The 20,652-nt window shown below is 37.9% G+C and overlaps 1 protein-coding gene across 5 annotated transcripts; it reads left to right on the top strand.

Annotated features, from left to right (window-relative positions):
* Positions 1 to 478: 478 nt before the first annotated feature.
* Positions 479 to 14,981, top strand: LOC108682229 (myosin-G heavy chain-like). Of its 5 annotated transcripts, none has more exons than XM_047884731.1 (7): positions 479 to 1,203; positions 4,992 to 5,248; positions 5,963 to 6,071; positions 6,380 to 6,709; positions 7,108 to 7,367; positions 8,767 to 8,826; positions 9,226 to 14,981. In XM_047884731.1, the coding sequence occupies exons 2-7, from the start codon at positions 5,016 to 5,018 to the stop codon at positions 10,490 to 10,492; spliced, it is 2,259 nt and encodes a 752-aa protein (XP_047740687.1). In that variant the 5' UTR covers positions 479 to 1,203; positions 4,992 to 5,015; the 3' UTR covers positions 10,493 to 14,981. The 5 variants fall into 5 exon arrangements, with proteins under 5 accessions (XP_047740687.1, XP_047740685.1, XP_047740688.1 ...); XM_047884729.1 differs by having other exon boundaries at positions 9,064 to 14,981; XM_047884732.1 differs by lacking the exon at positions 8,767 to 8,826 and adding an exon at positions 7,827 to 8,757 and having other exon boundaries at positions 7,108 to 7,427; positions 10,157 to 14,981.
* Positions 14,982 to 20,652: the final 5,671 nt, after the last annotated feature.

Here is a 20,652-nt window from a genome sequence, read left to right as displayed (position 1 = left end):
GTTACTATCTAGGTAGATCAATTCCACCATTTCCTGGCCTCTCATGCGTTCCGTATCAACACAGTTGAATTTGTGTTTCTACTCAACCACGGTTGATAAATATTTAATTTCCATTGTCTTGTTATTTGTGGTTTTTATTAACCATAGCGGTTCGCGTGCTACAGTTTTTTAATCAATTGTTTAATAGGTTACAGAAAGATACGCCTCCTTGGCAGGAAGTATTATTTTATTATATAAAATTATGGGATCAATCGTGACCTTTTGTCATGTTTAGCCGATAGCCTATTCTTGAAATCGCCTTTTTCAGTGTGTTGGAAGTTTGGAACCTGCGAATCACTGCTCCAACCACTCGTTTTTCTGACTAAAATTTTTACATCTAGATCAGACCTGAACTTGCAACTCGCTCTCTCTACTCCAATATGGCAACTTATTCACTGATACACCTCACCTAACATTCATTTCTATTTTGAAGGGGAAGTTGAATTTAAGTTATGCACAGAATTGTGAAAATAGAAACTTTTTACATCATTATATTAATTTGAAGCTTGTAAATAGCCCTTTCTCTAGATTTTTCGGCGAAACATTTAACATTAGGGCTTCATATGGTCTGCAACCACGTGCTGTAAGGACTTTACAATATTACCTAATTCTGCTGAAAATCCTGTGTTATTTCGGTTTATACGCGCAATTGATCTGCATTGAAATTACAATTTCTATCATTCAGTCATACGTATATATCAGTATCCATATATAGAACGTTGACCTTGAATTTTGTGGAGCTAGAATCCACAAATCCCCGCTGAGTTTATGATTGCATTGCAAGATTCGATGAGGATCGTTTTGTGAAAATTTTCAGTAATATTGAATATTATGAATTAAAACATTAAGTAATATTTATTGATACTAAAGCCTTCCTTATTTATTACTGTTCCAGTTATGATAGTCGAATTTATCCCATAATGAATGCGTTTTCACAAATATAATATGGTAAATATTTCAATTAACATACATCGAGTATTAATAAAAAAGTTGTGTGCTTTATGTTATTCTAAGAAAAAGAAGTAAAATATAGGCATTTGTTTCCGAGATAAATCTTCATGACGTTTATAGTTGTGTGTTGATATGGCCTAACAACACGAGGTGGTGAAAATTTTTTAAAATGGACTGAAAAGGATTTACCTCAACACACAACTATCTAGCAAGGTACTGGTATCATTGTTATTTTTCTTAGTACTAAAAATTTTACTTCATTTTCAGTAATGGTATTTTGAGTTTTATTTTTAATAGCGGATCATGCTCTTTTCAACGTAACCTGTTATTCAAGATTTCTTATTAAAACTAAAAGGGCTTCTTTTCATGGTTTTTCTTCAATCTTCATTATATGACATAGTTAATTTGTTATCATAGACTATCATATATGATATGCCTATGACAGCTGAAAGGTTTTCTAAGCCTGTTTGTTGAATTATCAAAGAATTCCTCAAAATTCAAGTGTTACTTCTGAGGAATTCTTTATTAAACTAATTAAAGGATAATTATTAGAGTAAAGTTAAGTTTGAGTACCTACCTATATTCATTATTCTGATAAGCCTACTACCTATTTGGTCCTTGCAGGTTCTTACTGACTTCCATCAAAAATTCAAAATGATCAAATAAATTTTACTTGAGTAATTACCCTCTTAAATTTCTACTTCTCTAAAATTTTTAGAACATCGTGCAATTATTTGCAATACATCATACATGGATGATAGCAGATGAAAAATTCATTTCCATTCTATATGCAAGATCAAAGTAAATTTCAATGCTCTAAACATTATTTAATAGGGTAAACGCGGTATATTCTGACATCGTAGGTAATTCCGTCACCTCTCCAGCTTGAGTTGGATTGAGAACTAAAGAAATATGATAATTAGTAAAGAGAGACATGAAGGTTGGGCTACACAGTAGCCTAATTTAACCTCCGGTAACAACGCGCACTGTCTCTCTTTGGATCTCAACATTTTCCCGCCAGACGACCCAGACCTAGTAGTTTGGCAATAGTATGGCGTGCAATAGTATGACGTCACTCTGTCAACCATCAAGGAATGAATGCGTGTAGCAAAGACAAAGCTTAATATAAAGGAAAAAAGTTGAGAAGTGTCGGAATTACCCACGATGTTGGAATATACCGCGTTTACCCTACCTACATGGATAATGGCAGATGGAAAAATTCATTTCTATTCTATTTGCAAGATCAAAGTAAATTTAAATGAGCACTCTAAACATTATTTAATATCTCACTATCTCTATCTGTTGATTCTGTTGGGATTTCCTTTCTGTTTTGAGAACATCTGCAATGATCTGCCAATCAGCATTGGGAAATCAAACCTCTTCTGAAATAGGTGTAGCTTTAAAGTTTAATATAACATTTTGGTAGGTATGATTATAGTATGAAATTTCATGGGTGATTAGTCATTTATTTTAGTTTGATAGAAAAATGTACTTCCTGAATATGTTATGTCATTATTTTCATGAAATTTTGAATCCATCAAACAGGTAATATGGGACGGGCAGGGTAATAAGGGATAGTCCTCTAACATTTTGTAGAAATGTAGCAGCAGCTAAGCTGCTAAACTAATTAAAATATTGCAAAACTAAAAATAGTGGTGTATAGTTCAACATTTTTACTATCTATGCAGCATAAGGCAAGTTGAGAAATCATACATTTATTACCTCTAAAAAATCCCTGAAAAGAAGTGGGAAAAGTGATATTTTGGAAAAGTACCTCTGCTAAGGTCTGTAGCAGAAAAAATATTTGTCATATTGAAAAATTTTACTTGCATAAAAGTTGTACACTAGTGTTGGCTTAAAAACGTGATTGACAGAATTTGCACATCTCATTCCAAGAAAAAATGGTGGCAATTCTGCAAAACGGGGTAATAAGGGACACACCCCCAGGTTAGAAAGGGATACCCCTAAAATTGTATTTTCAGTAGAACTTTGGTTAGCAGACTCCAGTTAATGAAAAAATCAATCAACAACAAAGAATTTTGATTACATTCACCTCGCTCATTGAAAAAAATTTCACTTAACAAAAAATTACTGCATCAGTCATCACAAAATTATGCATAGAATGTCACAGATAGAATTGAGCACTGGGCAACAATGAATGAAAAGTAATTAACCTAAACTATGATTTATTACTCCAAAAAATATGATGGTTGTCACTAAAATATTCCTTCCTGTTTCAGGTATGTTCTTTACAATCTTTTTTGTTATAGTGAAATCACTTGACTTAATTAAAATTGTGCAAAATTACAAACCATCATGTAAGCTTACAGATACAGAAGAAATGCTACATGGCTGCTGATATGAAGCTTGCAGTTGACAAGGTCATTGTCAATGCTCAATGGCATGTCCATGGATACAGTAAAATCATATTAATAATATGGTAATGTATGGATAAGGTAATATTATATCGATGAAAAAAAAACAAGTAAAAATCATAGAAAATTTTATTTATTCTACATTTACATCATCTACAAAGGAAGAAGAGGACTTCAGAGTGCTCTGCCTGCTTCAAATGTCTACAATTTAGTTTTATTTCAAGTGTCCCTTTTTATTTTCCTCATTTCCAGCTTAATTCAGGAGCCTGTTATATTATGTCTAGCACCTTACAAATAGCATATGGAATTTTTTTTAAGATGCCATACGATAGCCCTTGCAAAGACCTTTAAAATGAACCTAAACTTGTTTATGAAATGTTTCATGGTAAGAAGTTATTAACAAAAATGCTCAAAACCCTGTTTAACTTTTTACCTTGTTTGATGGTACAGTTAATGAGTTATGGTCCCATCAGATTATTATATTATAACTGCATTGTGTCTTTAAAAACATGTAAACACATGCTTGGATTTTCTTTTTTTTTTAACAAAAATATTCTTGAAGTTGCCACTCACCACTTCCAGAGCAAAATTAGCAATTTGTCATAATGTGTGTGCATGGCTTGACAAATAACCTTGCTATTTGGCAAATGAGTTTGAAGCCCAGAAATATCTTTCCATAGCCAGGAAAAGAATTTACAGCTGAAAAACATGGGCTCCTGGCTTGAAAATATGTGAATTCACAGTTCATAAAATTCAGTTGCATCTTAGAGAGTAGATGTTTGCCAATGCCAATTCACAAGAGTTTGTGGAATTTAGGTTTATTATAGAAAGTTTTGGACCAAAATGAGCTATTTAGAACCATTTGACCATGCAATTTTGGTACAAGATAACATTCTTTGTTAGTTTTCATAGACAATTGCCAAAGTAGAATACTGGCAGAAGGCACCTGTGGGCTGTGAACCATTCTGAGGAAGATGAAGGTTTTTAGAAATTTTATCATGCAGAATGAGCATCCTGAAACCTGAAGACCATGCAGTTTTAGCAGAAAAATCTCACTCTGATCAACCAGTGCAGATGGCTGGTCAGAATGGGCTATGACAGCTGGCATTGAATGCAGGCTGCAGCAATGTTCACTAATAAACAGAAAGGCATTGCAGCAAGGCACAAGAGTATGAATTCATCATTAGACAGCAATTGCTGACACCAGCAATGGGCATTTAAGAAGAGGGTCTTGCCCAAAGTTGGAAAAAAGGCTTTTCTGGTTTCTGATCTCTTATTGTAGCTGTGGAAGAAGGGCATCTAAAGCAGCAAACTGTTTGTGTGCATGCTTTAGGTTGTGCATAGGCATGCTCTAACATGTAAAAAATGAACATTTTCTCACAATGCAAACAAAGAATTTTTGGAAGAGGTGTATTTTTAAATTATTATTTGCATTAAGCTGTGCAACAATGTCATGTAGATCATGATAGTACCATCAATACAAGTAGATAGGCAATAAGAAAGCTGGAGGTGCATACAGTAACAAGTATGATGCTTTTTTTTAAATGTATTTTCAAGTCACAATTTCATTTTTTTTCTGAGTAATTATTTCATGCTGTATTCTATGAGACTATTTTTATTTTTCAGGGAAAAGTTGGCGGTGGCACGGAAATGCTTAGAGTTGGCAGCAAGTTTGACACATTTGAAGAATTGTCTCAACGATTGGAAGAGTTTCAGAAAGCTGAACGTGTTCAGCTGTGGGTCCGTGATTCGAGAACAGTGATCGCTGCGGCTAAGAGAGCCCGGCGCAAAAGTTTAAATCCTGCACTAAAGTATGCTGAGCTGACCTACTCCTGTGTTTTTGGAGGAAGGAGACCATCTGATACTACTAAGATCCACAATCAGTAAGCCTTTATTTTAAACTGTAATTATTATGAATTGCTGTTACTTTTGCTTTTGATATATTTTGACTCATATTGTATCCTTCTGGATGGCTCTTGTGTCTTAGCTCCTGGGGGAAAAAAAGACCAGCAATTAAGAAAGAACTTTTTGTCTTGAGGTGCTGGTGAATAATTCCCCATCTTCCTTAACTGAACATTGTTGTTCAATATATAATAGACCCATAAAGAGTTACCTCCAATCTTAGTCATCACTGTTGATAAAAGAAGCAGAAGATCAGTATTTTAAATTTGCTTTCATGTCATGTACTGCATTACTCCTGATTGTTTTTTTCAAATTCTGATGTTGAAATTGGCACTTCATATTATTGAAGTGTTATCTCAATGCAGAGTACTAGGTATTTTTAGTGTTGTCTAAATTCAGTCTTCATATTTTATTGAACAGCATTCAGGATAGTTTACTTCAGGATTGAGATATGCTGTCAGTACAGATTTTCCCGTATTAGAACTTAGAAATCTGTTCCTTGAACCTGGGATAATGGGATTAGGTAATTTAATTAATGTTTAAATGAGATTAACAGGAATAAGGTCAAAATACAAAGATTTAATTTGTGACAGAATGTTGTACATAATAACTCATGGCTTTGATATTGCTCCATTATAAGGCAAATTCAAGAATTAAATAAATGGAACCTGGAGCTTATCTTTGATTTCCTGCAGGACATCGGCTGGTGGTTGTCCGTTCAAGGTCCGTCTATCCACTTCAGGAGATGGCCAAGCCCTTCTTGTTAAGGAGATCAACAATAGCCACAACCATGAGCCCGGCAAGGTATATATTACTTCTCATATTTTGTGAGCCCGGCAAGGTATATATTGCTTCTCATATTTTGTGAGCCCGGCAAGGTATATATTGCTTCTCATATTTTGTGAGCCCGGCAAGGTATATATTGCTTCTCATATTTTGTGAGCTGCCATAAAGTAAGATAAGTTGCAAGGTTATCAAAACTACGATGCTTAGTTCAAATGTACAGAATGATGTTGAGTGCAAATTTTGTGTGTCAAATTTTTAGAATATGCTTGAAATTAGTTTGGTTTTTACGTTTTAAGTAGTAAGTATCATAAGTTAATTTTCACCAGAAATTGCACGATGAACCCCGGCGGCTGTTTAAGAAGACCCAGAGTCGCTTTAATCAAGACTCTGTGGAAGGCGCGACCACCTTCAGCATCATGTCAGGTGCAACAAACTCTGCTGTCAACATGTCATCTACGCACAAACAACCCATCAAGCTGATAGTGGGCAAAAACCGGCTCAACAGCACTTTGTCACCATTTGCTAACCTTCAACAATTTCAGCACCAGCATTCACACCAGCAACTGAATCCTGCATCTCCTCAGCTTCTCAAGCTCCATGTTGCTCTACCCGAGCAAGCACAGCGATGTTTTATTAAGAAGCAAGATCCTGAGCTTGTAAGTTTTTAGACTGAGTGATGGAAGCCATTGTGTTCTGTCACACATTATTAATTTCACATAACATGTCAATGTGTCACATATAATACCTATACAGCGCTGCATTTAATGTGGTTCCAATTTAGCTTTGAAATTGTGAAAGTCAGTTTTGTTTGGAATGAGTTTTACATGTTTAGGCCTAAAGTTTTGTGGACATGAATTTTCTAAAAAATTGTCTTTCTTTTATTATTGACGATTTATTTCACTTTACTATCCACGATATATTTTTTTTCTATTATTTGTATTTGATATTTTATAATCTTTTGAGGTCACTAGCTTACTCTTGATGTATTCTAATTTGAATTCTAATTTGTCACTATGACAGTGTAATAATATTTCAAATCTTGTCAATTTTTCAGTTTGCTGAACCCAGCGTGATCACTCCAGACTCACTGGATACTACTGACAGCCTCTACAGTTTCCCGGACTTCAGTCAACACCAGAACTTTCAACTGTACAACACTCTGAACCTGAACACCCCCAGCAACAGCAGCATCAGTGACACCCCTGAGAGCAGCGAGAACAGCAGTCCCGACAACAGCATGTCCAACACTCCTAATAACAGCCCTAATAACAGCCCCAATAACAGCCCCAATAACAGCCCCACTAACAGCCTCTCGTCCGGTGTCGAGGAATCTGTTATGAGCTTCAGCCTTCCTTTGTCTCCCACCTCGCCCACGTAAGTATAAGTTTTAGGTTCTGCTAAGTTTTTATGCTTTGCTAATCAATTTTTCAGGAATAATGCATTTCTTAACTGGAAATAGTGAGTCTTAAATACTCAGGAACAACAATGGACGTTATAATTCCCCTGTTTTATATTCAAGGCTTACCTTACGAAACCAAAATTGTGTGAATCAACTCACTAAAAAAATGTGAACAATGAATAACGTATTAGTGAAAGAATGTTTCTGTGCAGCGCGCTGACTGTGGTATGCACAAAGCCTCGTGAGGACGAAGACCGTCCTCTTGAGCCTCTGTTTGAGCTTGGTGAGGCCCTGGAGGACGGGCTGGCTAGGCTGCCTACCATCGAGACAGATGAGTTACCACAGATGTCTAATGCTCTTCTTAAATTCACTAGCAGCTGCAAGAAACATGAGAAGTTCACACCTAAGAAGACGGGGCAGCAACTCCAGAGCTCAACCAGCATAGGATGCAAAGCTAACGCAGGCAGCAATGGGCTGAAGAATAACATCACAGGAGCTGTGACTCACTTTCCTTTGGTGCGCACTCTGACTTCTTCAAGCAACTCCATCAGGGTTGGGTTCCCTACCAACGCCAGCTTATGTCGCCCTCGTACCATCAACACATCTAATGGTAGCTACTATATCAACTCAGAAACTGGTCTTGTGAAGACTGTAAAAGCCAGTGGTGCTTGTGGCGGCCAAAATGGCAATAACGGTGCACAAGATCAATCGGCTGGCCAGACCACCAGTATTCAGTACAATCTCGTGTCCAGCAAAGTGACTGCGGGTCTGGGCAATGGTGCAAAAAATGCTGGAAAGATTACCATCCAGCACTACATGTCCAGCAGCACACTAGCTGGCATGGGCGCAAACCTTAACGCAGTTTCCAAGCCATCAAACATTAACACTGACACTAGTTTACCAAGAGCTGTGCCAGTCCTTGTTGGCATTGCTGCCAACGCTAAGAGCCTCCAGCCTGTTGAGGGCAACATCGACAGTGGCAACTCCTCGGCAGCTGGTCCCATAAAGAATTATCGCGCTAAAATTGCTAAAAAACCATATCCTCCTGGGGCCATTTTCAAAGTTGTTAAGAGCGACAATATTTCTAGTTCTGTTGAAACATTTGACAGGCTCATTAATACTGTAACTCCAGACAAAATTAAAATCGGCTTAAACTATTACAACTCAACGAAGAGCGAGTGCAGTCCGGTTGCCAGTGCACCAAAGCTGCTCTCTTCTCATGAACGCCACTTCACTGACTTAATTGTGCCGTCCTTAGACATGGATCGAGTGATAAGTGGCATGACTTCGGACGTTAAGCCCGAAATTGACCAAGTCTGGTGTCGAGGAATCTGTTATGAGCTTCAGCCTTCCTTTGTCTCCCACCTCGCCCACGTAAGTATAAGTTTTAGGTTCTGCTAAGTTTTTATGCTTTGCTAATCAATTTTTCAGGAATAATGCATTTCTTAACTGGAAATAGTGAGTCTTAAATACTCAGGAACAACAATGGACGTTATAATTCCCCTGTTTTATATTCAAGGCTTACCTTACGAAACCAAAATTGTGTGAATCAACTCACTAAAAAAATGTGAACAATGAATAACGTATTAGTGAAAGAATGTTTCTGTGCAGCGCGCTGACTGTGGTATGCACAAAGCCTCGTGAGGACGAAGACCGTCCTCTTGAGCCTCTGTTTGAGCTTGGTGAGGCCCTGGAGGACGGGCTGGCTAGGCTGCCTACCATCGAGACAGATGAGTTACCACAGATGTCTAATGCTCTTCTTAAATTCACTAGCAGCTGCAAGAAACATGAGAAGTTCACACCTAAGAAGACGGGGCAGCAACTCCAGAGCTCAACCAGCATAGGATGCAAAGCTAACGCAGTGAGCAATGGGCTGAAGAATAACATCACAGGAGCTGTGACTCACTTCCCCTTGGTGCGCACTCTGACTTCTTCAAGCAACTCCATCAGGGTTGGGTTCCCTACCAACGCCAGCTTATGTCGCCCTCGTACCATCAACACATCTAATGGTAGCTACTATATCAACTCAGAAACTGGTCTTGTGAAGACTGTAAAAGCCAGTGGTGCTTGTGGCGGGCAAAATGGCAATAACGGTGCACAAGATCAATCGGCTGGCCAGACCACCAGTATTCAGTACAATCTCGTGTCCAGCAAAGTGACTGCGGGTCTGGGCAATGGTGCAAAAAATGCTGGAAAGATTACCATCCAGCACTACATGTCCAGCAGCACACTAGCTGGCATGGGCGCAAACCTTAACGCAGTTTCCAAGCCATCAAACATTAACACTGACACTAGTTTACCAAGAGCTGTGCCAGTCCTTGTTGGCATTGCTGCCAACGCTAAGAGCCTCCAGCCTGTTGAGGGCAACATCGACAGTGGCAACTCCTCGGCAGCTGGTCCCATAAAGAATTATCGCGCTAAAATTGCTAAAAAACCTTATCCTCCTGGGGCCATTTTCAAAGTTGTTAAGAGCGACAATATTTCTAGTTCTGTTGAAACATTTGACAGGCTCATTAATACTGTAACTCCAGACAAAATTAAGATCGGCTTAAACTGTTACAACTCAACGAAGAGCGAGTGCAGTCCGGTTGCCAATGCACCAAAGCTGCTCTCCTCTCATGAACGCCACTTCACTGACGTAATTGTGCCGTCCTTAGACATGGATCGAGTGATAAGTGGCATGACTTCGGACGTTAAGCCCGAAATTGACCAAGTCATCACTGGCACCTCGCTTGATATCAAGTCTGAAGAACTCTGCTCTGACACGATCAACCCTGTTAATAAAATGGATCAAGTCATAAGTGGCGGTCTGGAGGCTGATATCAAAACAAGGAATGACCTGGTGATGGACGATTATGGGGACTTGTGTGATGTAACCGTGAAACAGGAGATTGAAGACATATGCGATCAAGGTAATGGGCGCGAATCACTGTTTGTGGTCGATGGTTTGGAACCTTCGTTGGGGGATGACATTCCACTGTCTCCCGATGCTTTTTTTAACGTGGCAGACCTTGAAAAATTTGATTTTTGTTTCTTCTAGCAAAGAGAAGCGCAGTGCTTAGTCCAGATGGGGTGTCAGGCGACAGCGTCGGAATAATATGTTAGATATGTTCATCAGCGCAAAATTCCTCTTGTGCTTATCCTGTTAAAGTTTTTATGCGTCAAGGAGAACTCGAGCAGCAATAATAAGGAACAAAAAATTGAAATGAATTCGTGGTGCTTAGTGTTAGGGTATTGTTAAGCCTGGCCTTCAGTGCGTAGCTGCATAGATTAAAATAACCGTAGTCCAAGTTAGATGTTAGCCTGTGCATAGTCGTGAAATAGAGCCTGTTGTTTGATAACCTTGTTCGATGAATGACTTCTTATTTTAATGTCAGTTACCAACCGCATATATCAATTATCACCGTCAATATTACTATATTTCTGCAATTGAATGGTATCTTGAACCAGCAAGTCTCTAGTTTTCCGAGTACTGTCTACAGTGAAAACGGTCCCATAGTTCCTAAATAGTTGTTGATTTATCAAATGTTATCGGTGGTACAGCTTCATTTGAACGCGCTGCCAGTGAAGCAACAACCGTACGACACTGACAACGCGTTCAAAGCGTGTGAATTCAGCGCGAAGCTTCCAAATGCTTCTTAGATCGCTAGTTATACTTGTAAAATTTGAGTTTCAATGACAACACCAAGTGAATTTATATTCATTTTGACTGTCATAAAAACTCGCATCTGACAAACTAATCTGCCTCTTCGTTTGCTTATTGCTTGACTTCCCCTGCTAGTAGAGATACAAATTTGATACGGAACATGTATTTTGCTTTGCTTGAAATGAGCAGTCACTTTTCAGTCATCTTGAGTTGTCCTGCGTAGTTTTATTACTATCAACTTTCAATGGGAGAAATCGTACACAGTATCGTGAAGATAAAGAAGTAGCATTGCTCGGTTGCTCAGAATTCCGCTGCGGTCGCCTGGCATAACGATGGTTTAGATTTTTTTTTTCATCTTCCAATCCAATTCCATCTTTAAAATGTTAGGCTCATCACAGTAGAAACTATTTCGAAATTTTTTAGTATGAAGACTCGCGCATGGATCGTGTAAGGATAGGAATTCGCTCGTTCCCTAGATTTGCGACTTCGAAAGTGAAAAAAAGGCTTAGCGCAATTTGTGTGTCAGCTACGCTTGACAAGCGAAGAGGAGATTAGTTTGTCAACTTAGGTTAAATTATCCGAAGGCTTGTCCGCACCTTGTCAATTTTGATCAGGGCCACCGAAAAGTAATGATTTCATCATGATCTCGAAAGTGGGGCTCAGCATGTGGACATGCCTTGGATCCACTATTCGGTGCCGTAGCATGTTGTAGTTATAACTAATAATGCAATATTACGAGGTTCTTGCATGAGGTCATGAACTAATGACCTCGGCTTGTTCGAATGTGCAAAAAAAATATCTAAAAAGTAGGAATTTTGTAGCTGATGTTGAGAAATACCAGGTTGTAAATAATGAGAGCCAATTACTCGGTACGGTGTGGGCTCGTTCAGTTGGCGTGCCGACATTTAACTCACAGTATGGAAGGCTGAACAATTCGCGAAGACTTATCTTGATATAAGAGAATATTCTTTCTTTCATAAAGTTATATTTTTCTTGATTAAAATTGTATTGTATTGACGTGTTTCTATTGATTATGATACATTGATCTCGATTTTCAGTACATCGTTGTTGTTTCTCTAATACTAATATTCTTCTTGTACTAATGTGACTTAATTTCTTCAGCAAGAGCGCATATTGTTACTGATATTTCTACAATACTAACTGAACGATTTTGATATCGTTCACCTAGGTCCTAGAGTGCCGTTTACTGTCACAAGGTTTCGTGTTTGCTCCAACGATTCCTGGCTAATAGTTGAGATGTATTAATGACTTCTCATCTTAAGAGGTTATCTGAACTGTCTATCTTACGAGTTGGAATACAATAATATACAGTCAATAGTAATATTAATGCAATCAATTACGCAAGTTGCGTCACGGATCTATCTTGCCTAACCTGATGTTGAATCATTGTCATCATCACAGTCAAAAGCTGATCATTATCAGTCATAAGCTGATCGTTATCAGTCATAAGCTGATCGGAATCATTAATTGGAACTTTGTTCCTTTTTGTCGATGATTCAGTCAGTTGTCGATCTCGAAATTGAAGCGTCGTCTCTTTGTACCTATCGATGTGATTATTGTTTGGCTAAATTTTAAAATCGTATTCAGAGTAATTTGAATTCTTGATTGATATGCTTAGGCTCTGGTGCTGTTCAGTAATTTGACTCTAGTACTGTATCATTTAATTGCTTTAATCGCAAATTAACCAGGAATTTTGAAGCGGAAAAAAATCGCTATAGTTGCTCGACATTTTTCTTTGCTTCTATATTCTTGGCAATTTGACTAAAATCGCAGTTTCGAAATGTAACAATTCTAACTGGTCCAGCAATTCATGTTTTTGAAGATTTTCTTGCATTTCTGTTTTTGCTGAAACGTCGCCATGGTTCCCGAGAAGTTTGTACCTGATTTATTAAAGATTTTGGCTGCAAATTATCTATAATGAAGCGCAGGGAAGATGGCGTACAGTCTTTTTTGTCGTAATGACCGGAATTGGAGAAATACTACTTATTTTTCGTTATGTTGAATACTCATCGAATACTCGTTCTCTCTATGCCAATCCTCTTTATGACTCCTTTCAATATTTTGAATCACTAATGGTGAAAGCACCATTAATAATGAACTTTTTCGCATTAACTTAGCTCGTTCGGAGTGACAAAACTTTAAGTTAGGAAATGTCCATCGTAAACCTCGGCACTCGTAAACTTTTTTTTTAGGTCGCCGTGTGTCATCTCATGACTTTGAGGTAATGAATTAGTTATTATCGCCATTATTCGTGTTCCTTTAACTTTTACTTCATTTTGTGATGATATTGCTAGTCGGTTTTCATGGAAAATTTCCTGGCTACCTACATCAGCATCTTAATAATTCTACTCGGTAATATGGTAACCCTGTAAGGTGATAATGTTCATACCATTCGTCCCTCGAATATTTCTTCATCGATATCGATGTTCACAACGAGCGTTCAAAACCTGGAAGTGCTTTCCTGGGTACAAGTTTATTGATATTAGTTCTCGTAGTGAAGAATTCTGCGAGATACTTGAAACCGTGTGTTCAGTTCACGTGCTTGGCGAACTTATTCCTTGCGACAAGAGCAGGTGATTACAATGAACAACTCGTGTAATAATACACTCTTCTTTCTTTCTCTCACTCCATGCTTCCAGTCATGCGCTTGTAAGAACAGTAACAACAGCACCCATTGTTATGTCCTAAATGCTTACATTAAATGTCGTGTAGTTGATTTCTTCTCGATTTAGCTCTGCATGAGAATATTACCTTAAACTTACATACTATGTCGTTGTGCTTCTAATTCCATTTCGTACCTTCTCGCATTTGTTTTCATAATTTCATGATGTATGTTCATGCACTAACTTGACTACTCATGCCTTCTTGCACGAGTACATGTCATTGCGCCGTATTTTACCGTATCTGGTTATGCTCAAAATAAACGGATTTTTTTTAGAAACAGTTTGACGGAGTTACCACTTTGTTATAGTTAATTCTTTGAAAATGTTCCACGATATAAGATGTTACCTGCATCATGAAATATTCTTCAACATATTCTGCTTCATATCCTTTGTGTTATTGTTGTATTAACTGGTAGTCAAAGGACAAACTCGTATTGATATTGTAAGGAACACAAAGTCTAGCAAATGTGATTTATTCATTACTAAGTTGTTCATGAATTTAGCCACTTGCTACCTGTGATCATCGGCATGGCTATTGTTAGCGCTGTAAAGCTGTGATTGTTCTCTTGTATTGTTATTGTTACTAGCACAACTATGTTTTACCTGTTATCTCTTGGCACCTGCCTGTGACTCTAATATGTGCCACTATTGAACACAAACTTTAACAGTAAGACAAATGAAAGGGTTACATTGTACAAAAAGCGACGCACTTCCTGCCCATAGCACTGGTAAGGCCACTCACCAGGACTCAGGCCTAAACGGGTCAAGACAACCACAAGAAGAAAAGTGCATCGCTATTTGCACAGCGAATCGTTCATTTCTCTGAGAGTTCAAGCAATCTCGGGCTCGTTATATCACTTGATTTTCTGCAGAGATTTCTCAGCAGCATTTCCTATGAATGTTCATGTTCACTGTCATATTTTGGTGTCGTAAAAACTCGTGTTCTCAGCTAAAATGTCACATTCGTTCAATTTCAACTAGGAATGCTATGGCCGGTGAGATGAAACCTTTTCTTCTATTTTACCAATTTTCTTGTCTTTGTTTTATCACATTGACACTTCGATTTTTAACTATCTTTTGCTTTGTTGAATTAACATCAGCTATTTAATTTGTTGTGATCATTTCAGCGCTTATGGTTTTTCCGCAATTAGTTCTTCTCCCTCAGTTGTTTCAATAAATCCATCAGATTGCAACTTTTATTCTGTTGGAATTTATTGCCAAACTTACAAGTGAAAGATAAGGCCATTAATCTCTTTGTAATCGCAAGAAGGCGCGGACTTTAATTCGAATTTAATACCTGAGCTATTATTCACTTAGACCTTACTAGAATTTCTTAATTGGTTCTCAGTAAACGCACTGCTAAATTTTTTACCTTTGAACTTGCATGAAATTTCACGAAGAAATCATATGTCAATCACCTGAACATCGTGGTCCTCTATTGTGGCTGCCCATATATTGAGCTGCCTCTATTTATTCCCAGTTCATATTATTGTTTTGTTATTGATATCTATCGCCTTATGCCTTGTTATTGTTGTACTGCTCAAATTCCTAAGTCAATAAATAACTATTGTTCACTTCATTAACTATGATTTAAAGTACTATTATGTTACTTAAAGATTGTTTGATATTATTGTCATTGTTACTTCTCTTAATGTTTCTCAATTTAATGCCAGTAACGTTATTAGCTTGGATTGAGCCTACAACCCGGCGAAATTTTTTTTCTTTTCTAAGTCCCGTAAAAGACGTTACCCACCAGGCAAATGACGTTTAATTAACGTTAATTCTATCAGAAAACGTTTAATTGTACGTTGATTCAATGTCAGATGTCTAGTGTATTATGAGGGATAAGCTGAAGACCGCTGTGCGCCTTGTGATCACGGATGTACATATTGTTCACTTGAGCGCATTGATCTTGTTGTTATTGTTTGATCTCGCGCTCATGTGGATTATTTACCCACTGATCACAGGCACTTGTGCATATCACTCATTTGCGCGGTACCAACAACTGATGTGTGACTTTGGCCAACGTTTATGACGCATAACCACGCAGCGAAACGCATTATGTAACAGTCTATCATAAACGTTGGCACATGCCTTTTAAATAGTCTATAACCACGTGTATCATAAATCATGTAATAGTCTATCATAAACGTTGGCCAAAGTCACCCCTGTTGACGACGGTACTTGCATCGTTGCTGTTTTGTGAGGTCATTAAGTACGAATGCTGCTCGATGTGTGTGCTGACCGACTGATCGTAAGAATGGAAGTGATCACTGCTGTATATCTACACTCAAAGAAATGAGTGAGTTCGTGTCCATAAAGAGATGCCCTTGTCTTGGTCATTATGACCCAGTTTAGGGCGTATCAGTGCTACGTTCAGTCCTACGTGTAGGAACTATTACAATTGGACAATTTGACTCAACCATTTTTCTGAGTGTAGTGTCGACAAATTAATAGTGATAATAAATTCGGTGAACTCGGCATAGACGTTCTTAATACGGTCATTACCTTATAAGGAGGCAAGAAAAGTGTTGGACTTGAACTGGGGTCAATTCTGTACGTCAGGTTGGGTTGAGGGGCTATATGCTATGCTTTTCTTGTGCATCTTGCGGCTGAATGAAGGAGATATTTGGGTTTTTAGGTAATTTTTTGACGAGTTGTTGAAATGAAATGTACTTATTTCGTCGTTGTCCATCGTGGCTTTCGATTGCATTTATTCAATTTACAAAATCGTATCAATATTTCATCTGCTAGGATGTCGTTGTTTGTTAATCAGGAAAATATATGAGAATCGCTGTTATATTTTTTGAAAATAACTTATTTCGTGTTGTGTATATTGTTCACAAATCATTGTCACTTCTAGGAAATTTGTAAGTGTTTCGTTTTTGAAAAGAACCTTTTGTTTGCGTAAATACTGCAGTGATATATTCCTGCACATCGGAGTTGTTTGTCAATTATTTAAATATTTCCATGTGCCGTGCGCTGGTATGAGTAAATCGTGCCTTGCAAAAATAATTGCTCATCAATTCAATGTACTTCACTAAATTTATTCATAACCAGCGTGGATGATGGAGTAAGCCCGTTCTGTAATTACGATGTTTTCATAAAGCTCCGTTAATTTATCCTGGGCCAAGGATTGGCATGCCAGACGCTGCGCCATTCTGAATCTAAAATCAATTTTGCCTTAAAATCGGACTGACTTTCTGATACGTCGATAAAACGACTTGCTAGTTTCTGCGCTCCTGTATAATGTGCATTAGCAGCCCACTAAACATTATAGTAACCTAATATGCTATATTTTTTCGATAAATGTATACATCCGTGCGACCTGCGTGTCATAATATGTTCAAATTTTTATGCAGTCAAACGTATGTTCATGAAAGTTGGGTCGTCCGTATTATAACAATTTGTATTTAATTATTTTGTTTTCATATTTGTTATCAATGTAAAAGGAATCCTGAAATTGAGGTTAAATTTCGGCTCACTAAATTGCTACTGAGTTCCCATTGTACAAGTTTTGTGTTTAGCTCCTTGCGAGACACGGAGGGTAGACATTTGGTGTAGAGTATCCTTTGCTTCGTCTTAGAATTAGAAGGGCTTGTAGTGCCGTGAGGATAAATTTGTTGTCCTTGCAAACACTAGATGATTAGACGCTTCTCTGAAGGCCAGAGGAGTGAACACGTTGTTGATCGCTGCCTATATACCTTGTTAGAGGTGAACGTTCATTGCTGACTGTTGGAGCGGAACAAATTCTGAAGTTCGGGATGTTGCTGCCATGGTGAAGCCTTTTGATTTGTTAGATTATGTATTCCGACGCATGTTGTCCTCTAGTTAACTGAACTGGACTAAGTGCAGCTCACTTCATCTACATGAGGTGGGCTATAGGTGGAACCTACCTTAAGTAGGATGGTTAATAACGCGGGTTAATGGTAGTGAGCTTGATGGTTTGAATCAGTGGCACATGTGTTTGTGGTAGGTTATGGTTGTGGGACGTTTCAGCTCTTCTCAATTCATTCATCCACATCCCTTGCAACTTGATATCTGAAGCGCAAGAATTTTTTCGAACAAATGATTGTTTTTAAATATGAATTAATTCTTGAAGCGTCTGCGAGTTTAACCTTTCGTTTCTGGTATTTCGCTCAAATGTTTCTGATACACGAGAAATTTCAATGTCCTAATTTAAAATTAGTCTGGATATAACTGAATTTTCCGTGATGTTTTGTGGTGCAAATTTCCCTTGAAATACAACAATAGGAGCAATACTTCGGAGCGGGATGCGTAGCGTCCGTGTTACTCGTCGCAGATGTAAGAATCATGTTTTAATTAAGAAGTTTTCACTGCCAGCTTGTGATTGTTATTTGAACCATGTTTCTTACTTGCAATCGTTGTTATTGTTGTTGATTATTGTTGGCTTAAATAGGCCGTCTTGATCGTTATAGAATTAATAGGTATTAAAAGTACATATATCGCCTTGACTCGTATCCCGCTCTGAAGTTTATCTCCTTGCGTCACAAACGAATCTTTACGCTGGCTTCTTACCTCTGCTACTTGATAAGCGGACTAGCTATCTGCATTGTATTCATTTTCATATTCGGCATCATCCGTATTTTTTTGTTTCGCTAATTTAAGTCTTATTTGAATATCATGTTGATTAGTGCAGTTTCATCCCACAGCTCTGACTCGCCTCTAACCGTGCCGCTGTTGTGTATAAAAACCTCGTAGAGAAAACTTTTGCCACTTGTAAAATAGCTCTATTTTGTTAACATGAAAAGTGGAGGGACTTGTTTCCCTCCCTTATGTGTTGTCAAGTGAATCTTGATGCTGTAGTCAACTGTAAAATGCCGCTAGTAGCTTGCTGATGAAAAAAATGTTCCTCCCATTTGTAAAGATATATCCCTCAAACTTTATTAAAATCCAGCAAGCTGCAGGCTTTTACAATACAAATGATTTGGAGACTGGACAGTCTCTGTGGAAGATCCACTCGTTTTATTACACCTGCTTTGTTTCCTTATTTATTTCATTGCGCTTAGCACGCCTTCTGAGACATCTCCGTTACCTCGCGGATCACATACAACATGCGCGTTATTCTAGCAATCTGAAAATAAATTTTTGTTCTAAAAAAAGTTCAGTTATTCATTGCTCATTAAGTCGTAATACTCCGTTTATTTAGTGCAGTATTGAAACAGTTGCCTTATAGATTTGCTGGGTAAGAAATGATTAGTTTAGTGGGAACTAAAGACTGTGGTCTTGCGACGAGGCATGGACGATGCTTACTAATAATTTAGGAGTAATTTTTTAATAGAGATATGGCGAGTTTCTGTGTAATTTTAGTTCTTTTACATATCTAGTAAATTTTTGATTCAAAGTAAACTAGTTAGATTAATACATGTCTAATGATACTTGTGCCGTATGAGTAGGTATTGAGTTAGGATGTAGGTAGTAGGTATCGAGGTAGGATTAATACTACGTGTACGGTATGAGTACGTATTGAGGTTGGATGTACCCCCAGGAGGTAACCCTGATGATCAGGGTTGCTTGGGGACGTGGCGCTCCCCGGGGTGTCCCGAGCCCTTCATGTAAATGGGAATAAATTGCGTGCACTCAAAGAAATGACGGAGACATGTTTCAAACTGTGATGCACTTTTGTCTTGGTCGTCCTGACCCAGTTTAGCCTGGCAAAAGAGCGCTTCAGAAAGTGTCATTGTTAGGACACAAAACTACCCACTCATTTTCCTGAGTGGGTAGATCACTCGTGTAAAAGCCATCCATTCTATGGTATATAATACATGATATAATGTCCATCTATGGTGTATAAAACATCTCCGACCATTCGTATACGCTATGCAATCCGTCATGCTTCGATGTAACGATGTTGATGAATAAAGTAACGTATTTACAGAGGCTAGGGTACCCACACAGTGAAAGCAGGTTTGCCCGTGCGGGCAACCTGCTCTAACCTGCCACAAGAATGAACATAAGATAATAATGAAAGTGTTCACAGTGAAAACCTGTACGAATAGGCCAGCGCCAGGCCTATTTATTTCAATTTCAGGCGCCAGCCTCAGCAGGTAACCAGCATGCTGGCAACCTGCTTTCCCTTGCGCAAGGTGAAGTTAAGATGATTTGATGGATAGAATTCTCGGTGTATTAAATTCATGCTCAGAGTTTAATTGTTCAAGTGATATTCAACTACAAGGTCTGTGTGAGAATCTTTTTTAAGTATTTAGTTAAAAAATTGTTTAAATCTGAAGTTGATCGCACTTAGTTCAAGGAGAAGCGACAATGTAACTATAATCTGCCTCGCGTTAATTTCACGGAGCTTCTGATTTTCCGGTATATAACTATTGATTTAATCACTTAACTTGGGAATTGAAAACCTTTTTCTCAATTTCAGACAATATTATTTCTAGTTTTGTTATTAGTATTTGAGCAATCATAACAAAGTCGGTAGGGAATTATAATCAAATAGAATAAGTCTTAGCAAAAATGCACCATGCACCAGTCATATGCATTTCATGCTATATACCTATTTAATATGAGTGACCCCTCAGGGGGGACTTCTGACGGGTGTCTGTGCTCGTCAGAAGTCCTATGGGATTTCGCGCTCCTAGGGGGATTGTTCCTGAGCGCCCCACCGCTGAGCTCGCGGTGTCTGACTGTAGGTCTCAGTTGTGGGGTTAAGNTTAATATGATTATCAGTTATTCATGTATTGTGATTATCAGTTATTCATTTATTATGATTATCAGTTATTCATTTATTATGATTATTAGTTATTCATTCATTATGATTATCAGTTATTCATTTATTATGATTACAAGTTGTTCGTTCATTATCATAATAACTTCATTCATTCATTGTTTTGTATACCG

The sequence above is a fragment of the Hyalella azteca genome, unplaced genomic scaffold (genome assembly GCF_000764305.2).
Source record: "Hyalella azteca isolate HAZT.00-mixed unplaced genomic scaffold, Hazt_2.0.2 contig16068, whole genome shotgun sequence".
Taxonomy (NCBI): domain Eukaryota; kingdom Metazoa; phylum Arthropoda; class Malacostraca; order Amphipoda; family Hyalellidae; genus Hyalella; species Hyalella azteca.
The sequence above is the reverse complement of the archived record's forward strand: the minus strand, read 5'-3'. Positions and strand labels throughout refer to the sequence as shown.